Raw genomic sequence first — 20,191 nt, forward strand, 5'->3', positions numbered from 1 at the left:
TTTCAGTCACTTGACATATCATAATTATTTCCTACATCACCATGTAACAAGTATAACTCTACTAATAAAGTCATGTTTTGTTTAACGGACCTTTACAACAAGGATCAAAGTTAAATAATTGTGGTTTTGCAGAGTTCATAACTAAACAACAAAACTTACATGAATCGAAATAAAAAAAAAAGGTTGTATTCTAAAATTTAGATCCAATATCTTCCTTCCAATATCCATTTTCATTCTGTATTCAAATGACAGTTAGGGTTGAGGTCATTAGAGTTACAATATTCAAATTATAGTTTTGGGCCTAGCCTATACAACCCACCACACTTTTTTTTTTGGCCAATTATTTTTTAAGTTTTGTTCACCATGCTTGAGGTTCAGTCATCAGTGCATGATTTCAAGCTTCTTGAGTTATTTTGTTTATTTAAAAGCTTCTAAACATTTTAAAATAATCAGATGTAAAATTTTAAAAATGTAAAGGAACTATAAGAAACTAAATAATTCATATATAATTATTCCTTAAAAAAATTCATATATAATTATAATTAACAGAGATTAATGGCCATATATTATCGTTATAAATTTTTCTACCGACATCTAATAAAAAATCACGGTATAATTAACTGTGTATGTCTTATTTTATCTTTTTAATAATCATGAGGAAATGTTGAGAGATGTTTATTTTTAATAATGTGAAATATGAATCTATTATATAACATTCTGTGAATTATTGTTTGATACATAAAAATATATTTAATTATTATTGATCAAATTCCAATCCAATTTTTAAATTGGTGAGTACATCGATTTAATTTAATGTTGGATCTAATTTTGTTTACTTTAATTTTTTTAAAAATATCTTATTTAGAACTAAAGTGTTATATTTTATTTTTTCACCGTTGTAACAAAATAAGAAAGTAATTAATTTAGAAATCTATGAGTGGTTGAAGGTGACTATCAACTTAATAATTTTGTTTAAGGAAAATAAAGCAAAAACAAGAGAAGAGAATAAAAAGGCAAGCAGGCCATAAGATCCCATATGTAAGATGATGGAATAGTGACACCATAATTGGGCCGCAACATTGGTGACAACGATAAATCAATAATTACATTATGTTTCTTTAACACAAAATATAATTTTGTTCCTTTCAATTCCACCCAAACAAATATATAAATTTGCATTCTTCTCTTAACCTAACTTCTACGTTGGCATAGGTAACACCTCCTAGCTAGGCCAAACATGTACAATAGAATAATAATTATAACCAAAACCAAACATAATTAAATTCTCATAAAGCATATATGTTTCATTCCTTGTTAAAAAATGCCTACCAAACAGGTAAAATTACTTTTACAATTTTTTTTTGTTAATTAGTTTGTACTTAATTGACATGTGAGGTACTTTATACATTATTTTTGTTGTTTGATTAATTTGTAGGTAAGTTACCGAAATGATAAGGAAGTGTTAGTGAAGGTATATGTTGAGAAGGGTAGGGAGAAGAGGTTGTCATCAATTCAACAACATCACCATCATTATCATATCTATCATCACAAGGTTACACAAGAAGTAGTTGATGGGTCAACTAGTAGTAGTAGCAATAAAGGATATGATAGAAGATCAAGCTTGCTTATGTACTCTCGTCACCTACGAAATTCTGCAAGAGGAGGAGCATCGTCCATGCCCTTACTCCCCAAGTATTCTACAAACAACAATCTACAATCCTCAACAAAGGTACAATTAATTGCATTGCAAATAATTTTATATCTATAACTTTTTTTTTACTAAGTAAATAATATATCTTACACATTTATGCATTATGGATTTTTTTAGTACATCTCCAGGTTTACACATTAGAACATCGGTAATCCATGGTCAAGATTATTTAGATTTAAGTTTAATTAATATTATAAATTATATAATAAAAACTAAAATTTATATTTTTTAAATTGTTCAATTAAAGATCAAATTGTCACCATTGTTCGAATGTGTATAACATATATAATCACGGTTTGTCATCATCGTTCGAATGTGTGTAACTAATATAATCATGGTGCAACGTTAATAAATCTAAATAAACTTGGTTATTATTTTAAATTTTAGACTCTAGGTCCAAGAGCATCCCCAAAGTTAAGACACAAATTGGGTTTCTAACATTATTATGGTATAACCAACCACATTACTGCTAAGAATTGTTCAAAAAATTTCGCTCCAATGACAAATCACTTTAACAACTTATATTGACCCCATCATTTACTTATTCACCCACTTCATTCCAACTTATTTTTTACCACAAGGACAGACTTGTAAGAGTTTTTAATATGACAACTCTTATTCTTTAGTCCAATGTTACAAACTTGTTCTTACAAATTAAAGACAACTGAGGAAAGGCATTGGAGACTTGAGTTTTTGGTTAAATGTTGGAAATTATGAAATGCCAGTGTTTCTTTGCAGATGAATTCTTTCGAGAAGAAGCAAAAGCATGGAGGAACACCAGTTTGCTTTGGCAATTGGAAGCTTGTAATTCCAAGCATCTTAAGGTCATGGTCAAATGATCAAAAAAAGGAGAAAAAGAAGAAGCAAGTGAATTCAGGAAATGGATTTAAAAAATTGCAGGTACTTTTTGAATGCAAATTTTAGAATAATATGAGGTTAATTAATTATTAGCCCAACTCTTCTATATATAATGTATTTTATTTTCAGGTAGTTAGAGGAAAAGGTTTCATTCAGAAAATATTTTCAACAACATGCAAGTGTGCTTGAAGTTCAATTTTTCGGTGGCTTTCCACCTGTCTCAAGGGTGTAATGTCTAGAATCTCGATTTAAGCAAGAATTGTTAAGATTAGTAATGCATATAGAGAAGAAAAGGAGAACTTAAAGGAAAAAGCTTTTTATTTTTATTTTATTGCAATAATAATAAAAATAGGAAATAAAGATTTATGAGTATAAATTTATGTGCAATAAGTAAACTATCCTTAAATAGAGCAAATAAATAGTAGCACAAAAATCTAACAAGAATATGCTATAATGTAGTTAGGTTTATGTTCTTGTCTTATATTCATTCTGATTATTGACAAGTTCCTTCATGTACTTGGTTCGTTTATGAGTTGCAAAAGCTATGAATTTTATTAGTGTACGAATATACGTGCCTCCCATTCTTTTTGTTGGTTTAAGCTTTACGTATGCAAACCACTTTTTTTTTTCTTTCTGAATTATGCATTTTCTGCCTTTAATTATAAAAAAATGAATCTTTTTTTGACGGCCCAATTATTAGAATTAATTTGAAGCATGTCCTAAAGCTAGATTAAACTTATCTAAATACATAAATATAAAAGTTCACACTACAGTAATGAAGACCTTTCTAAATAATAAAATTGATACAAAAGTTAATCATACTTGCAAGTGACATTTTTGAAACAATACATCAATTGTTTTATATAGAAGTCTGCTCTTGCAAATTGCATCCGCTTCAGAAACCGTGCATGTGCCTTTTCACAATTTGCCGCAGTCAGTAAGTGGACGCAATGTAAATCCGATCACTGACATTCTAACTGCGTGTTTGTGAGAAATAGCTGACAGGAGGGAATCCATTTTCTTCATTACAATGATTACACCCATACTTTTGTATATAATTAATTGGCTTAGACTCTGGGCCTGGATTAGATCGCAAATAAGTGCTTTATGCACAATGAAAATTCCTACTTCATACTAGTCAAGTGTGGCAGAGGAAATTTAAAACAAAAAATGATAATGAAAATGAAAAGAGTCTACAATTTGTTACAGAAAATATTAGACCCGATCAAAGCAGCACCTTTGTTTAATACAAGAGACACGACCATAAAGATTTATTGAAATGTATTAACACTTACCCATCAAAACATATATAGTTTAAAAGGGTAGCTCTTCAGCAAATAATTAACATGAACCGCTGTTTGATAGATACAAAGAGTTGGTAAGGAGATACCCGTACTTCAAATGAAAAGATCGTAAATAATATAGCTATTGGGTTTCTCAACAAAATGAGAGTGGTCCCATTCCCTAGTGTAAAATACAACAAATAGTACCAACTGCGTTGCTTGAAGTGGATATGCACTCGAACTAGAAAGAGAATCCCAGTTCTCGTATGCAAAATCCAACAAATATCTGAGAATTAATTTTAGTCTGTCCTAAAGGTCAAAACTGAGGAGATTCCTTGATGGACCCCCTAGGGAGTAGAAAGCCTTAATCCCCAATGTAATATATGATAGGCTTGTAAAATTAATGAGTCATAGACTATTTGGATCTCTGCTGTCGAGTATACTCCCAGAGAGCAATAGCACCACTGACATGAACGTTGAGAGATCTCACAACCCCAAATTGGGGAATTTCAACGCAAGCATCCAAAATATGGATTATGTCCACTGGTATACCTTCTTTCTCTCGGCCGAGAACTAGGACCTGAGTAAACAACCAAAGAACATACTTAAAACTGTCATGCCAGAGATCTGTGGCATCAAATGGGATGAAAATATAAGCAATATCAGAGACTACGACAAAAAGCATCTAACTGATTAAATTTTCTACAGGAAACCGTGATTGACTAAAAGCAACCAAGTATATTTTTCCTTTTTCTACGAGATGAACAAATGTATAAAAGTACATCTGTTACATATTTATGTTAGTCTTACAAGTTTCCAATATACACACAACATTATTGCCTCAGTCCTTTAATTACCATTAACATCATATTGGCCAAAATTATTCCATCATTCCGTCCTCCAGGAACCAATTTCTTTTGATATTAAGATATACACTATCATAATTTGTCCTATATTTCCACTTTCATCATTCAATAATAAGAGAATAGATCATTGAGGAAATTCAACACCTAATTCAGTAATTTAGGCTGTATATTTTATATTCTCTTTCTTATTTAACAGGGGGGAAAAACACCTTGCCATCCTTTCTAAATATTACTCCATTTTCGCATCTAGTCTTTGCTTGATAAAGCCACATTCATTTCACCGCTTCTACATTTTTAACCTTAAGTTAAATCTGAAACACCAACCCAAAAAAGAGTGCAATTTAGCTACATGTGTAGCATGCAGAAAGAGAAATATGATCTCGCCAAGTATCATTCCAGAAGGCCATTCAAAGGAACAAGAAGATGCAAAAGAGAAAATTCAGACAACTGGTCTAGTGTGGCGAGTTGACTAATGGGGTAGTAATTTAGCAGATGAAATTCATTAATCTCAGCTCTTTTAAGATTTTATATTTAGAATTATCTCCATTTTATGAAAATGCACTTATTCTAAGGGGAAGAAATTCCAAGAGGGGAGTGATGAACCACAGAAAAATAAATCCAAACAAGTGTGCAAAGAGGAAATTTGATTATTATTTAAGTGTCTCCTGCTAAAATGAGCCCCATATCTTACAACAAAATATTTAAATGACTGGAAGGTTAGAATTTGATACACAGCTTACCATTTTTTTTGGAAAGTTATACTGATCAAGAGGTACACTATTTGCAGTTTGCTCCAAGCCCAAGATGGAAAATCCTTCTCTCTTTTTTTTCTGTAAGTAAGCCTTTATACTATCTACCGGGACTTCTATGATAGGCACCCACTTTTCAGCTGTCACACTGTAAACAGTAATCAAGTGAATGATTGACAAATTAAATGCATTGAAACAATTTCTATAACATATATCAAGAAAGTTGCTATACTATGATAAAGAGCTCCTCCACATTCTCTCTCTCTCTCTCTCTCTCTCTATCTATCTATATATATATATATATATATATATATATATATATATATATATATCAAATTATACTATTAAAATCAATAATAATTATAATTTTTTAGTTAAAAATAATAATATATAGCCTAAATAGAGTTAGAAGTCTAAAACATAATTTTATGTCAAAATCCTCCCCAAGGCTTTTTGTGAGTTCCCTCATATTGGAGGGTTTTAGTCTAATGATAGAAAAAAAACCCCATGCAAGGTACAGTTACGAAACAATTAAGTAGATAAATTTGAAAAGGTACAGATTTGAATAATATGTATCTACAATCTTTTATTGACTACATTCTAATTTTTCTAATTTAGAAACTGCTGTACTATAAAAAACAGCCTCCAATCCAGAATGATAACTTTAGAAGGATTCTTCTGGTACACAGGGAGTATACATTCATGTGAATAGTTGACGGGCATATGAAAAGGCAATTCAGATGGAGTTAAGGACGTTTAGAATAATTAATGTATAAAGATTTGAATCTCTGTTCTCTAAAGATTTGACGGGCATGTATAAAGGGGGAAAATAAAAGTTTTAGTATCATGAAGACCTGATTAACTGGAACTGTTTGTCATTTATGACGTTTGTATCAGCAATGGCCAGCCCTGATGCTTTAAATACCTGGCATTGAACAATTGGAGTGAAGTTTGTTTGAGAACATAAGGGGAGAAAAAATAAAATAAAATAATAGTATAAATAAGATTAGGAAACGAGGCAGCATCAGTAACTTACCTCACATGTACGAGCCAAACCAGCAAGGTTGGGTATGCGGTCAAGAAGTGATGCTACAAGGATGAAACTCTGACGACTTGCCTTTTGTTGATCTAGAGATGACCTTCTTGACTGCAATAATTGGTCCAGAAGGAGATCGTCCCTTTCTATCTCTGTCAGATTGATATTGAAAAATTAAAATATGGTAGGCACAAAATTTTGAAGCACATATAAAATGCAGAACACAGACATCAGATACTCATACACAACATGGTCATAATGACAAAATAAAATAAAGGGTATAATCGTTCATGTCTATTCCTCTTAATGGCACTGTTAGTTGCTATTAGTTGTTATTCTTTGTTTTCTATCACGATCACTAATCTTTTATAAATGTCACAGTTAGTTTTAATTACCACAGACTTTGAATACCATGTGAATATTCTAGATAATTACTGACTAGCTTCAGTAATCACGAGTGAGGAAGCTGCTGGAGAGGGACGATAGAAGTCATGAGAAGAGCAATTGATCTCTTTGATCCCACATCAGATACATTTCGTTAACTTTGACATATTACAATAGTGTACGAATAGAAATCACAGCAGAATGTGAGGATTCACAAGATAACAGTGAAGACAGCGACAGTTGACCCCTGGTCCCACTTAATGAAGGCAAAGAAGAAAGTTACACTAATCAAGTTTTTCCAATATAGCGTGTGAGAAAGAAATTGAAGCTGACACAGCTATCAGAGGTGAGAGGAGCTCAGTGGTTGAGCTCTGACCAGAGGAGAGATCTCCAATGAGAAGTGTGATGGCAAAGATGAGGAGTTTTGGCGGCCATCAATGGATTATGGTTCTAACAGAAAGAACACAGAAAATCATGTAATCTGCCATTCTTTGTTTTCTGCCACAATCACTAATATTTATGGAAGTACAACTACAGTAATCGGTGTTGGATTATGGTTAAGATGATTACTGATTAGCTACAATTGAAAAGAGTAGAAGCATCGTCACCTGAGCAATATACTCTGCAAGTTGCAGAAGAAAATTAAAACATACCAGCCATTTTGCGGTAGGTTTCATCATTGCCATAACAGAAACCTGCATCATTGCTCCCAGTGTCATGCTTGGTAAAAGTAACCTTTTTCTGGAAATCTGAGGACATATCCTTAAACAAAGTTGCTTCACCAGCGCCAGATAATTTTTCCATGCATTGATCTCCATTGAATTTTAGAGTCTCGTTCCTGATAGTTACCAAGTCCTTTGCCATCGAACATCGTAGCTCTTCTCTAGCATCCTGCAATGATTGAGGAGAAAAACTCACAGGATGAGACAAAAAAATATAGTATATCTTCTTTAAATAGGAAGTTTGACAAGGTACTTACATTTAAAAACTTGAGCACATGCTCCATGAGACACGTTGGAACACATTCAAAATCATTTTCCTTAACACAACAAACAAAAAGAGAATTAACAAAAGTATCATCTACAAAAGCATAAATATCCTACAAGCTCATAAATTTCTGATGTAACACCGCAGGTTTGGGGATGTAGAATTTCTTCAGTTCTGACATATATCCTCCAAGGGATATGCAATTTAAGCATTAAAGGCCAGAGGATTTTATATAAAAAAAAGTATGAAACTTACCAGAAAATACAAGTGTTTATAGCACTATCATTTGATAATAATTTCTAAATTTCTAAATTCCTTCTAGGCAATAGCTAGCAAATGTAATAACTAAAGGATGAATGCATCTTAGGGATTAATGCATCTCAGTTTCAATTCCTTGTACAAGTAGAATAGGACGAATGCATCTTAGGGATTAGAGATAGCTTAATTATTTCATGTAAATTGCATTTCACATAAATAATCCTTATATTATTTATATGTATAAATTAACATTCTGTTAGATGCTAATTCAGAAAAGCACGTTCAGAAAAATCAAGTCAAACTGTTAGCTCATTTTATGCCTAACCTAGATCTGTTGATGCTAATAGTAATAGTTGATATTCATTCACCAACTTGTGGGAGTGAGATATAATTTTGTAAATAGCACTACTTTAGCAAGGAAAATTCCATTTTTTCCATTTTCTTCTATTCATCAGGACATATTTTATTTCCTTTTTTAGAATAGTTTATAGGATTTATGTACATTGTCTGCATAAATTGTATTAGAGCTATACTTTGGTGATCAATAGAAATAATACTCATTTTTCTCTTTCAAGTGATGACACAATGGTGCGATCTCAGCTTAGCTAAGAAATAGAAATGTTACAAATTCTAATGACAAAACAACCAAATAGCAAAGCAATAGGAGGATTCAGGTAGTGACTCAGTGACTGTTTACACACACACAGATACAGAGAGAGGAAAGAGAAGTATGTGACAATGAATTGCAGTTGTCATTGGACCAAACCATAACATGCATCCAACTGGTTCATTTAAAGCAAAAATATAAGCTGCATTCAATTTTGATCTCTTTTCCAAAGGGTAACAACATTAGTATGATTATCCAACAATACACTAACATATCCTCACCTCAACTCGATTGACGAATATTCCAGCAGGTGTGGCAGAGCAATTAGGATTATAAGCATCAATATATCCTTCCATCGACACGCGTAAGCTGGAAAGTAGATAACATAAATTAATGAGTATAATTCATTAGAAAATTGTACAACAGCTTTTTATAGCCTTAATTACAAAATGTGAAACAATAGGGTTTATGTAGGGGAGTAGGAAAAAGAGAAATATATGATAACAGATTGATTTCATGACAAAAAATAAAATAAGAAGCACCAACACCTATTTATTTATACAAATAATTAGGTAGTACTAAATTAGTACTATGATGTCTAGTCCTACCCAAATAAAAAATGACTCCTTGTCCTAAACCTAATTAAAGTATGCAAACAAATTAGGAAACAGAATGAAATTAGGAAAAACTTCTTAGATTGTATTATCAATTAGAGGACTAATAGATTTCACAATATATAATAAAGATCTTTTAAAGCTATTCAAAATAAATTCAATATATTCTAACAATAAAACTATTGAAGCTGCATTTTTGTCTAAAGATCTGTCACTGAACCCCCTGCATTTTTCCATGCTCCAGATCTACAAACCTAGACACGAGAGTGTGTGTTAAGATCTCACGACGACTAGAGATATGTATAAAGTATTCCTTATAAGACATGGGCAACCTTTGCTCCTTGATCTATTTTTTAAAGTTGAGTAACACCTACTCCAAATTCTTAGTATAAATATGGACACAAGGAAGCTACAACATTGAGTTAGTCTTCCTACTCATTTTTAAATTTTTTCAGACAAGATGAAAAATTCAGTTTACAGCAGCAACATAATAGATGAAGAGCATACCAAACAGCGACAAACAATTTTAGTCTTTTACAGATGCCATAAAATTATCACATAAAAGAAACTAAGACAAAGATTTATAGCTAAATATAGATATATTACGAGGGAAAGTAATAATACCGTGCACAATCAGAATTCTTTGCAAGGTATGTTTTCAAATCTACAAAGCACCTCTTTTCTAAAGGTAGTATCTCAGAAGATCCATGATTCAACAGTGGAAACAATTTATGCAGAATTTGATATATTAGTAACTGCAAAAACAGCCAGCATATAAATACCTATCTATTTGAGAGTGACAAAGATATACGGTGATTAAAAAAAACCAAAAATATTAACGCCATAAATGATAACCTGGGTAAAACCACGTAAGCTGTGATGATGTGAAGTTAACAATGGAACTAGAGGTGGAAACAAATCATCCAAATGCCTAGATTGAACATCTTTAGATGAATTGAGAATGACATTAGCTGCAATGAAAACATATGAAGACAGCGCCTGCATTTTGAGCCTCACAATTAGAAGAATGATTTTTAAGCATACAGCACTATGTTTGTTCTAGTATGTACAATATGACATCTGTAATTGGCATATCCTATTTTATGTTAAAAAAGTGGTAGTATAAAAATAGCCAAATCATAAAATATAAGGCTGAAAAAGATTATAGTAAATGAAAAGGTAAATTTTATGTTAAACTGATAAGAATGTGCAAGTTGTAACTGCCAGACTGTGACATAACTTATACAACAACAACCAAGCCTTATCCCACTAAGTAGGGTTGGCTACATGAATCAAACTACGCCATAACGTTCTATCATATAGCATATCTCTTTCCAGCTCATTAATCTCTAGGTCTTTCTTAATAGTTTCTCTTATAGTTTTTCTAAGTACTCGTCTACCTCTAGCGATTTGACTACCCTCCATTTGATCTACTCTCCTTACTATATAATCTATAGGTCTCCTCTCCACATGCTCAAACCATCTATAAGTCAATCTTTAAGTTTTTCAAGTTATTATCGCAACAGGTTCAGTCTGGCTTCTGCTTAAGTCTCATGATTCTATTTTCTACATTCATCATCTAGTTAATCATTCTCAATATTCCTACGGGTAGATGCACACAGGAAAAAGCATGAAAAACGATGAAGTGTCAAGAATATGCTAAACCTCATTGAACCTTGGACGTTTAGCAAAATAAGTCATTACATAGTGATTTCAAGTCATTTATTAAGACTGATGGTACATGAGTATCTCGCTAATCATAGACTACAGATAACACTATATAACAGCTCTGTCTAGCTCAGAAACAGCAAACCTCTTGTTTCTATAACATTTACGGCCCCTGCAGTGTTCCCAACAAGTTTGTAGAAGTTATAATAATTAGCTTGAGACAGTTGGAAGGAAGGAGCAAGTGGAGAAAAATCTTCGTTGGTAGACTGCTTTTTGCAGTTGTTTGGTAAATTTAGTTGGAATGAAATGCATGTACTTACTACAGAGTTTTTACTTCCTTAATTCATTCTCTCAGTTACAGGATCATTTTCTATGTTCTTCCTTTGGTTTTATGGCCAATTCCTTAAATAATAATCACAATTATATCATAATGAGCTTAGATAAGAACCATGTAGAGTGATGTTATACAGTTTATACTTCAATTGTTAAACAACGGGCTGCATTTACAATTTAAAATTATGCAGGCTTGTTAGTAGCAATTCACAAGAAGAACACAATAAGGCAGAGGTTTCATGCTGTAGAAAACAATATTTACCTGTTGTTTCATGTCATAATCCCGCAATATAGGGACCAATTGTTCTTTAACCTGTGAATTTGACATTATCATAATTGGGTTAGAAAGGTAATTTCAACAGAGAAAGGTCACACATTATTATAGGATTCAGACTAAATTTTGCATATAACAATTAGATAAGAATCTTAGCTATACAGCATTCTCTTACAACTGTATGTGAAATTAATCTGAACTCGAAAGGAATCTGAAAGATTAGTTATTATTTATCATCCCTAAATGAGATGGACATGTGCGGAACCTGACTTCATTTAAATATTAATATCCCAGAAAACCAAATCAAAGTAACCAAAACCGGCATATAGTTTTTTCCCATGCAGTAAAAAACAAACCGCTTTTCAGTTTTAACAGGCACCTTCAAGTCTTTAAATTTTTGGCCAAAGAAACTATTGCTTTTCCGTAAGACCAGAAGCAGAAATCTCAGCAGATAGATAATTCAACCACTGGTGCTTCAGCTAGAAAGCAAAAGCAGAAAGTTCTGCTGTTATTTTTACTATCTAGAGGTTAAAAGGATAATTTTTCCCCCTTCCTTTGCTTATGGGAAAAGTGGTCGTACACCCTATATGGTTCTAAACCCCTAATTTAGAAGGGTTCACCAATTTCTCTACTGGAGGAATGCAAAGAGATTGGTGATCTTTAACTAGATGATGTGCTTTCTTATTATTTAGGGTTCCTTAAGGAGGATATTTTATCCTTTGGTCTTGTACCCATTGATTACTTTTCGTCAATGAAAACAATGAAAAAAATCTAGTTGAAAATAAATATAAGTATGAAGAGAAAAATGACAAAGAAAAGGGGATGAAGAAAGTCTTACAAGTGATGGAAATTTCAAGTATATGTTGATTGCAAACGTCTCCAAGTATTGTCGAACAGCAGGTAAGTTATTTCTCTGCAGGAATACACAAGATGTAATAATTTCCAATTTGATGTCAAAGAAGAATCAACACAAATTGGTAATAGTAACAGCATAAAATGGGTTCATTTAATTTGTATCCATCTTTTTTGGTGTCAAAGAAGAACCAATATGATTAGCATTCCTCTTTTGGATCAGAAGTGACTTCCATTTAACAAATTACAATGCAAATATAATCAATCAGGGAATGTAAGTATGCATCACAAGGAAACACATAGAATGAGAAGCCCCCGGCAACTGTCTTAAGATTCAGGGCAAAGACATGAAAACTCAAGTGCATGTAATCTAATAACAAATTACAAAGAAATTTCAATAGAGAAGAACATTCGTTTCCTTATACATAAGCTCACAAATACATGCATCCAACACAATCAAATCCACAACATAATGAATATTTCTATTAAGAAAATAAACACAAATGTACTATACAAAATGAAATTAACTTACATTAAGTGCTATATACAAGTAATTTAATACTTTCCCGACTGTATCTTCCTCAACAAATGGTGTCAAGACACATATTATTTGCCAAGCACGTATTTTGCGCCTGTGAATCTGCAATGCCAATGTCACAAAATGAGTTATAACAGATAGATAAGTGCAAACACTGCAGTAGCAATAAGAAATTTCTGGTATCATGCCATATTTAAACTGTCAAATCTGTTTCTATTTAATATCCCTCAAGTATATGGATTCAGTTGAATAGGAGTACTAGTAGGGATTTAGTTATATATGAGTACTAATAGAAATTTAGTTATATATGAGTACTAATAGGATTTGGTTGTCTAGTACTAGGTAGTCAATCCCAGATAGCGGCGTGTCGCGGCCAACCCCGGAAATCGGGATAGCGGGATACCGGGATTTTTTGAACAAATTATATGAATAATACTATATAAACATGCATAATAAAACAATATTCAAACTCCTAAACATTCATAAATAGTAACAAAAAAATAAACATTCATAAATTAAAAAATAAAACAGAAAGAAAAAATAAAAATAAAAAAGTAACAAAAAAGTAAATTAAATAAAAGAAATAGAAAGAATTAACTAAGTAACAAAAGATAAAAAAATTAAATTAAAATAAAAACAGAAAGAAAAAAACAAGAAAAAAAGAAGTAACAAAAAAATAAATTAAAAAAATGAAACAGAAGAAAGAACTAAAGTTAAAAAAATAAAATAAAATTAAAACAGAAAACAAGAAGTAACAAAAAAATTAAAGACATAGAGAAAGAATTAAAAAGAAAAAAAAAATAAATTAAAAAAAAAGGAGTAATACCAGGATGGGAACATAGGAACAGAACAGAGAAAGAAGTAAAAAGAGAAAGAAGTAAAAACAGAACAGAGAAAGAAGTAAAAGGAAGAGAACCCATGACGAAGAGGAAGACGAACAGGCTAAAAGGAACGAACGAGGAAGGACGAACGCAGAGGACGACAAAACGGCAGTGAGAAGACGAAACGACAGAGGGAGACGAAACGGCAGAGGAAGGAAGGAGACAACTAACTCTAAAATTTGAAGGACAATACCAAAATTACCCTTAAAACATTTTAAAAATTTAAGGGCAAAATTGGTTTTTCAAAAAGAGAAAGAAGTAAAAACAGAACAGAGAAAGAAGTAAAAGGAAGAGAACCCATGACGAAGAGGAACGGCGCAGAGGAACGAACGAGTGAGGAAGACGAACAGGCGAAGAGGAACGAACGCAGAGGAAAGAACGAGGAAGGACGAACGCAGAGGAGACAAAACGGACGAAGAAACGGCAGTGAGAAGACGAAACGGCTGAGGAAGGAGACAACTAACTCTAAAATTTGAAGGACAATACCAAAATTACCCTTAAAACATTTTAAAAATTTAAGGGCAAAATTGGTTTTTCAAAGAAAAAAAAATTTAAAAAAATTTCTGTTTTCTAGGGTTTGAGAACCCAACCCGCGACCCGGCCCAGATCGTGTGCGATCTCTTCTTTCCCCGCGACGCACTGCGCCGCGGCCATGCCCTTCACCGCGCCGCGAACCGGCGCTATTGATTACCTAGGTCTAGTAATCTAGTGTATATATATATATATATCTGATGTATTGCCAACATATTTCAATTCAAAAAATATGATTTTACTCTAATTCTTAAGATGGTATCAGAGCTCTCGATCTTTGAGAGCATTGCTTCCGCATGAACTCTAGCCGCCTATATGGCGGTAAACTTTGCCACCTTCATTGTGGCCCTTGCTTCCCCATAAACCTATTGCCTTTATTGCGGTTTTCCTTTTTCCTCAAATCTTAGCTACCTTCATTCTGCCCCTTTTTGCCGTCTTCATTGCAATTTCTATTTTCTGAAACCTTAGCCACCTTCATTGTGGCCCTTTTTATTGTCTTCATTGCGGTTTCTATTTTCCTAAAACCTTAGCCACCTTCATTGTGGCCCTATTTGCTGCCTTCATTGCAGCAACTTGAGATTTCTTTTTGACCTAATTTGCACACTATATAACTCCTCCCATGACAACCTTGCGGATCTTCTAACTAAAGGGTTAAACAGTAGCAACTTTGAAAGAATTGTATTCAAGTTGGGAATGGAGAACACCTATTAACCAGCTTGAGTGGGAGTGTCAAAATCTGTTTCTGTTTAATATCCCTCAAGTATATGGATTCAGTTGACTAGGAGTACTAGTAGGGATTTAGTTATATATGAGTACTAATAGGATTTGGTTGTTTAATAATCTAGTATATATATATCTGATGTATTGCCAACATATTTCAATTCAAAAAATATGATTTTACTCTAATTCTTGAGAGAAACCATTGAAAGTGGCAAATCTTGAGAGAAACCATTGAAAGTGGCAAATCTTGAGATTCTCTTGGAGATAAGGCTGATTGGTATAATTCCAGTTACACAGAAACAAAAGGCTAGAGTAGCTGGCATATTAATTGAACATAGATATTCTCATGGCATTAGGACTTGAGGTCCAAGATAACAAGTGAGATGAAAATCTGGAAGTGATAAAACTACACTGAATCTGGGTAAAATTAATCATTGGCAATCATTTATAAGTAATTGTTTTTGTTCAATATGCATTGCACATTAGTCCTATTCCATGCAACATTTTAGATGAATGGTGGAGACTTGTGGATCAAGTCACCAAATTTGACAAGCAATTTCTTACTCCAAATATTTAGTACTTTGAAGCATGATAACGCTGGATTTTTATCAGCAAAGATAGACCTTCACGATTTGATATAGATAAATAAACCTCCTGATACCGTGTTGAATTTGTGATTTTAGTGTCTAAATTAGACCATATTTACCTCTATTTATAATAGCATGTAGAATAAATACTATAAATGTAAATTGATATGATTTGCTAATTAAATTCTTAATATGATTCTAATTCAAAAACTAGTACTGAACAACTAGCAATCTATGGGACAATTCCTCAAGCAAAACTTCAAGAGCATTGACTGACTGGGTCTCCAATTGAATGTAGCAAAACTACAAGGGCAATTTGATTGGATCTCCATCACATCATGCTAAAAGAATGTAGAGAACAAAAGATACTTACCGAACTGTATTTTTTGTATAACTCCTTAGCAAGATCTTTATCATTGATCTACATCAACAGATATTATATTCAACATAAGCATTCCAAAACAACTATCTGAACATTGTCATAAATGAACATCTTGCACCCAAAAAGCATAGACAAAACCAAATATGATATTACCAAAGAAAAATATTCCCAAATTTGCACAAAATATTGGCAACTATATCAGTTGGGATTCCAAGATTAAGATGCTAGCAATTAGATACCTATCCTATCCCAAATTTAGAACCATCATGCTCTCTCATATTCTAGTGTAAATCATTAACAAGAACTAGCTTTCAACAGTTTATATCTCCCATTTAGACTTACAAAATATTATGTTCGAAGAGCTTTCCTTTTTATTGGCAGTGTTTATACTTACAATAGTGGGGATAAATTTCATATTTCTTCGCGCACAAAAATAGTATTAAAAAACACAGGACAATCTAAATCAACCTCTATCTATTCATAGTTTCAAATAATCCCAACAGTTCTTCTAAAAATTGAAGGTAATAACAACAAAACAAGCAAAGCAAATCAGGCTTATAGTCTTATACAATACCAGAACATAATCTCCCAGCAGGCCAAGTACATAACATACAGTGCATACTTCTGTGTTTAAAATTGTCAATAAAAGTTACTACAAATTTAGCATAGAATTTATTCCTTAACATATAAAAATAGTAATCTACTACCGCAGAGTCAAGAAGCTCTAGCAGAAATGATCTGCCAGAATCTAATGCCGCAATGCAATTTGTGTCTTCATTTGGTGATCCCACCATACAAGCTACGTCTGCCAACTTGTAAAACAGAACAGCAACTGATACACGTGCATACAACTCTGTATTAACAAATGCCTGATAAGAAAAATGACCGGTTATTACAAAGTCAAAAGCTACTAGAATATTTTCTAAAAAATAAAAAGTTATTACATTTGCAATTAATGAAAATTAGCATATCATGGTGTTATGACAAAATGCATTCATTGTTTAAGAAATTCGGGTAGACAAACAGAAAATTGAAGTAGCCAAATCTTTTAGTTAAATCTGATTGTTTCTCATATCATTCATAAGGGATTTACAGGTATATATAGAAGAAGCAAAGGAAACAAGATCCATAATATCGGGATCAAATCAAATCAACCCCAAGCTATCTAAGGAAAGAAGGACCCTGTCAAATAATAAATGCAAAATATATATTTACAATCAACACTTTTAAATGTTGAGTTGCTTACTTCTGTCAACTCAGGATCAGGGCTCCTGGCTAATAAAGAGACCTCCAGTCTTGCATCATTATTGTCAGTTAGCTCAGCTTCAAAATCCTCATCAAATGCAACTGAAAATATTCATAATTTCATGATAATTATACATAAAACAACAGATGGCGAAGTAAATTGTAAACTGATATGGAAAATAAACATGCTTGGTACCTGAACCGTAGAGAGAGAGCAGTTTAAGCTCCTTCAAATAAAACTTTATAATCCTAGGATTTAAGAGCCATAAACCTGTTAAGTGCAATGCTGCAAGTCGAATTGTCCGAGGACTCTTTGTGCCTTCCTCAAGAAGATTTTCAATAAACTGAATACCAGACATTAAAAGCAAAAAGCCACAATTTGCAAGAATTAGAAGAGAAAACACACAGGAATAGAAAACTTGTTTAAGAGAACACATACCCATTTCAATGGTCCAGGTGCATTGTCTCTTTGATGCATGCTCTCATCATTAAATAACAAAGGATGCAAAACAGATGACAAAAGAGCAGCAATCGAAGCAACTCTTCTTTTATTACAATTTATATGCAATATCCAAGATGAGCGCACCAAATTCCACATTAACTGGTCAAATATTGCAATTTGAAAGTCATTAGGTCAGCAAACACTAATGGTGGGGTAAGAAGAGGATAAGCGTGCAATTAAACACAACAAACTTCAACCATTTTGATTAGATATCGTCAAAAAATAGAATCATGCAATTTCATGCATGCTACAAAAAGACAACAAATAAAACAAAGTTGAAGTAACGCGATTGACGACACGGTTGTTGAAATTACAGGATCAAACATGGCAGTTATCAATATCAACAAAGATAAAATTCATCTAGCAATGGAAGTTGGGTGGACTGCAGAGGCATCATGCTCGGGCATAAGATCATGAATACTAAGGATTCACATGATTGGTATAGCAATCGTTAATCACCTCAATGTACCAAGCAAACTGAAACCCCTATCTTGCTTTGTTTATCAATGTTTAATATTTTAATATGTGGGCATCACCACATTCACAAGCCCACACGTATTACACATCTCAGATTTCTTTCCTTTTCTTTTTTCACTAGACAAGAGTAGTTTCTCCATTTGCTTTTATTAACACAGATTTGCTTTCTGTAGAATAAATATATATAGGCTAAACGAATTCAGGTTCTTTAACTTAATTTAAAGTTATAAATAGGTCCTTTATCTTATTTCCTTGTCAAACTAGTCTTTCATCTTTAAAAATGTTTGCACAATTGAACCGACTTTCATTTTTAGTCCACTTCTGTTACAAATTTGTGTACATGACCATTGAATGATATACTATAAAAAACTTTCACCGCTCAACTAGACCCTTGTTGGTTATGAGGTGGTCACAATCTTAAATTAAAACTAAAAAATATCATATTAGTTTTCATGACTTAGATATTGTAACCATTGTTACAATGTAGTTTAAAAGTTATTTAGATGAATTGAAGATGTAATTTACCTTTCTGAATGGTAAAGTAAGACTTTTGGTGACATATACAGATGAAAAATTAAGTATGGTTCAACATTCTTGACGTTTTTAAACATAAAGGGCTAACTTGACAAAAAAGAAGATAAAGGACCAGTTTGAAACTTTAAGTCAAATTAAATGAACCCTAGTGTAGTTTTGCCATATATATAATGTAAATCACCTTTGTTCAATTTGAATCATGAAATAATATTACGAGATTATTCTTTGAAGTTTGACGATCCCAATCAATGACAACAGTGCTATCTCATTCCAAAAAGCACAGTATCACACGCTCAATTGGTTTTGACAAATGCAGGGAAACCATCCCCCTTGAAAGATAACATCTTTAGACCTTTGAAATTTTGGGAGCCAAACAACAGATCACAGGTAAACAAACAAAATCATTGGCAGGCTAGCATATCAGGGTCATGGGGGTTATCAGCACAGAATGTGATGCTTTATATCAGGTCAAGCTGATGTTTAAAATCAGACCTCCAAGTTTACCTAATGGAAACATGTACTCCTAAAATTCATTCAATAAAAGGCAACATAGTGATTCGAATATATGAAACAAACTAAATAGCTTGGCAGCACAATGATTTGAATATATAAAACAAACTAAATAGCAAGCTATGAAGTACACCTGTTCATCTATCATGTGACTACGGGAAACAACCGCACTTGACGTCACTTTCGCAACTAGCTCAAATAACATTCTGAGTGATCTCAGCATGGGTAAAACAGAACTTTCTCCGGCATTTTCAATGCTGTAAAACACAATTTTTTGTAAGCTAAAATTTATAAATAAGACAAACCACGAGGGAAAAATAATATAGCCAAAATATGTAAAGAACGCCCATGATGTTGACAATTTGACCAAGTTTGATAGTCTCAATCATAAATGTATGAGTATTTGAGTTTTAATCACATGGGTTCGCTGATATAAATAACATCAGCTTGTTTTGCACCTTTAGGCCATAGTCAGTTTGTTAGAATATGCAACCTCAGCACTGTAGCTTAGTTAGAAAGTGTCACATAAACTTTGGCAGTTTTAACTGCCTAAGAGGCAAGAGCTTGATAGCTTGAGGTGCATGTTTGTTAGCTTTGGGTGCAGGTTTATCCCCAGCTTAGTGTAGGATAAGCCGCCTATAAATTTTGTAATATGCTGGTGAGTATTTAGTTAAGAAAAGATTCAAAAGGAATGTATGAAATTACAAATTTACTTGCTCTGTTTTCTCAATTAACAATATATTAGCCAAACTGCAGCACAAATCCCATAAATCACGTGCAATCATGCATGCATAGTTGCATATA

The 20,191-nt window shown here is 32.7% G+C and overlaps 2 protein-coding genes across 2 annotated transcripts in view; one reads left to right on the forward strand and one right to left on the reverse strand.

Annotated features, from left to right (window-relative positions):
- Positions 1-1,171: 1,171 nt before the first annotated feature.
- LOC101493999 (uncharacterized) lies at positions 1,172-3,131 on the forward strand. Its single transcript, XM_004508975.4, has 4 exons — positions 1,172-1,336; positions 1,436-1,729; positions 2,450-2,611; positions 2,699-3,131. The coding sequence occupies exons 1-4, from the start codon at positions 1,322-1,324 to the stop codon at positions 2,756-2,758; spliced, it is 531 nt and encodes a 176-aa protein (XP_004509032.1). The 5' UTR covers positions 1,172-1,321; the 3' UTR covers positions 2,759-3,131.
- A 653-nt stretch (positions 3,132-3,784) lies between these two features.
- Positions 3,785-20,191, reverse strand: part of LOC101498987 (uncharacterized) — a 31,229-nt gene continuing 14,822 nt past the window's right edge. The window contains exons 18-35 of the mRNA XM_004508906.4: positions 19,521-19,644; positions 17,804-17,965; positions 17,561-17,708; positions 17,366-17,466; positions 16,827-16,988; positions 16,111-16,158; positions 13,013-13,120; positions 12,467-12,541; positions 11,617-11,667; positions 10,209-10,352; positions 9,978-10,108; positions 9,021-9,108; positions 7,867-7,926; positions 7,541-7,778; positions 6,504-6,655; positions 6,322-6,392; positions 5,459-5,615; positions 3,785-4,432 (exon numbers count right to left, since the gene is read on the reverse strand). Coding sequence (XP_004508963.1) covers positions 4,268-4,432; positions 5,459-5,615; positions 6,322-6,392; positions 6,504-6,655; positions 7,541-7,778; positions 7,867-7,926; positions 9,021-9,108; positions 9,978-10,108; positions 10,209-10,352; positions 11,617-11,667; positions 12,467-12,541; positions 13,013-13,120; positions 16,111-16,158; positions 16,827-16,988; positions 17,366-17,466; positions 17,561-17,708; positions 17,804-17,965; positions 19,521-19,644 — 2,185 coding nt within the window. The 3' untranslated portion in view covers positions 3,785-4,267. The remainder of the gene's footprint in view (positions 4,433-5,458; positions 5,616-6,321; positions 6,393-6,503; positions 6,656-7,540; positions 7,779-7,866; positions 7,927-9,020; positions 9,109-9,977; positions 10,109-10,208; positions 10,353-11,616; positions 11,668-12,466; positions 12,542-13,012; positions 13,121-16,110; positions 16,159-16,826; positions 16,989-17,365; positions 17,467-17,560; positions 17,709-17,803; positions 17,966-19,520; positions 19,645-20,191) is intronic.

Source organism: Cicer arietinum, chromosome 7, assembly GCF_000331145.2.
Source record: "Cicer arietinum cultivar CDC Frontier isolate Library 1 chromosome 7, Cicar.CDCFrontier_v2.0, whole genome shotgun sequence".
In the NCBI taxonomy this organism is placed as follows: Eukaryota; Viridiplantae; Streptophyta; class Magnoliopsida; order Fabales; family Fabaceae; genus Cicer; species Cicer arietinum.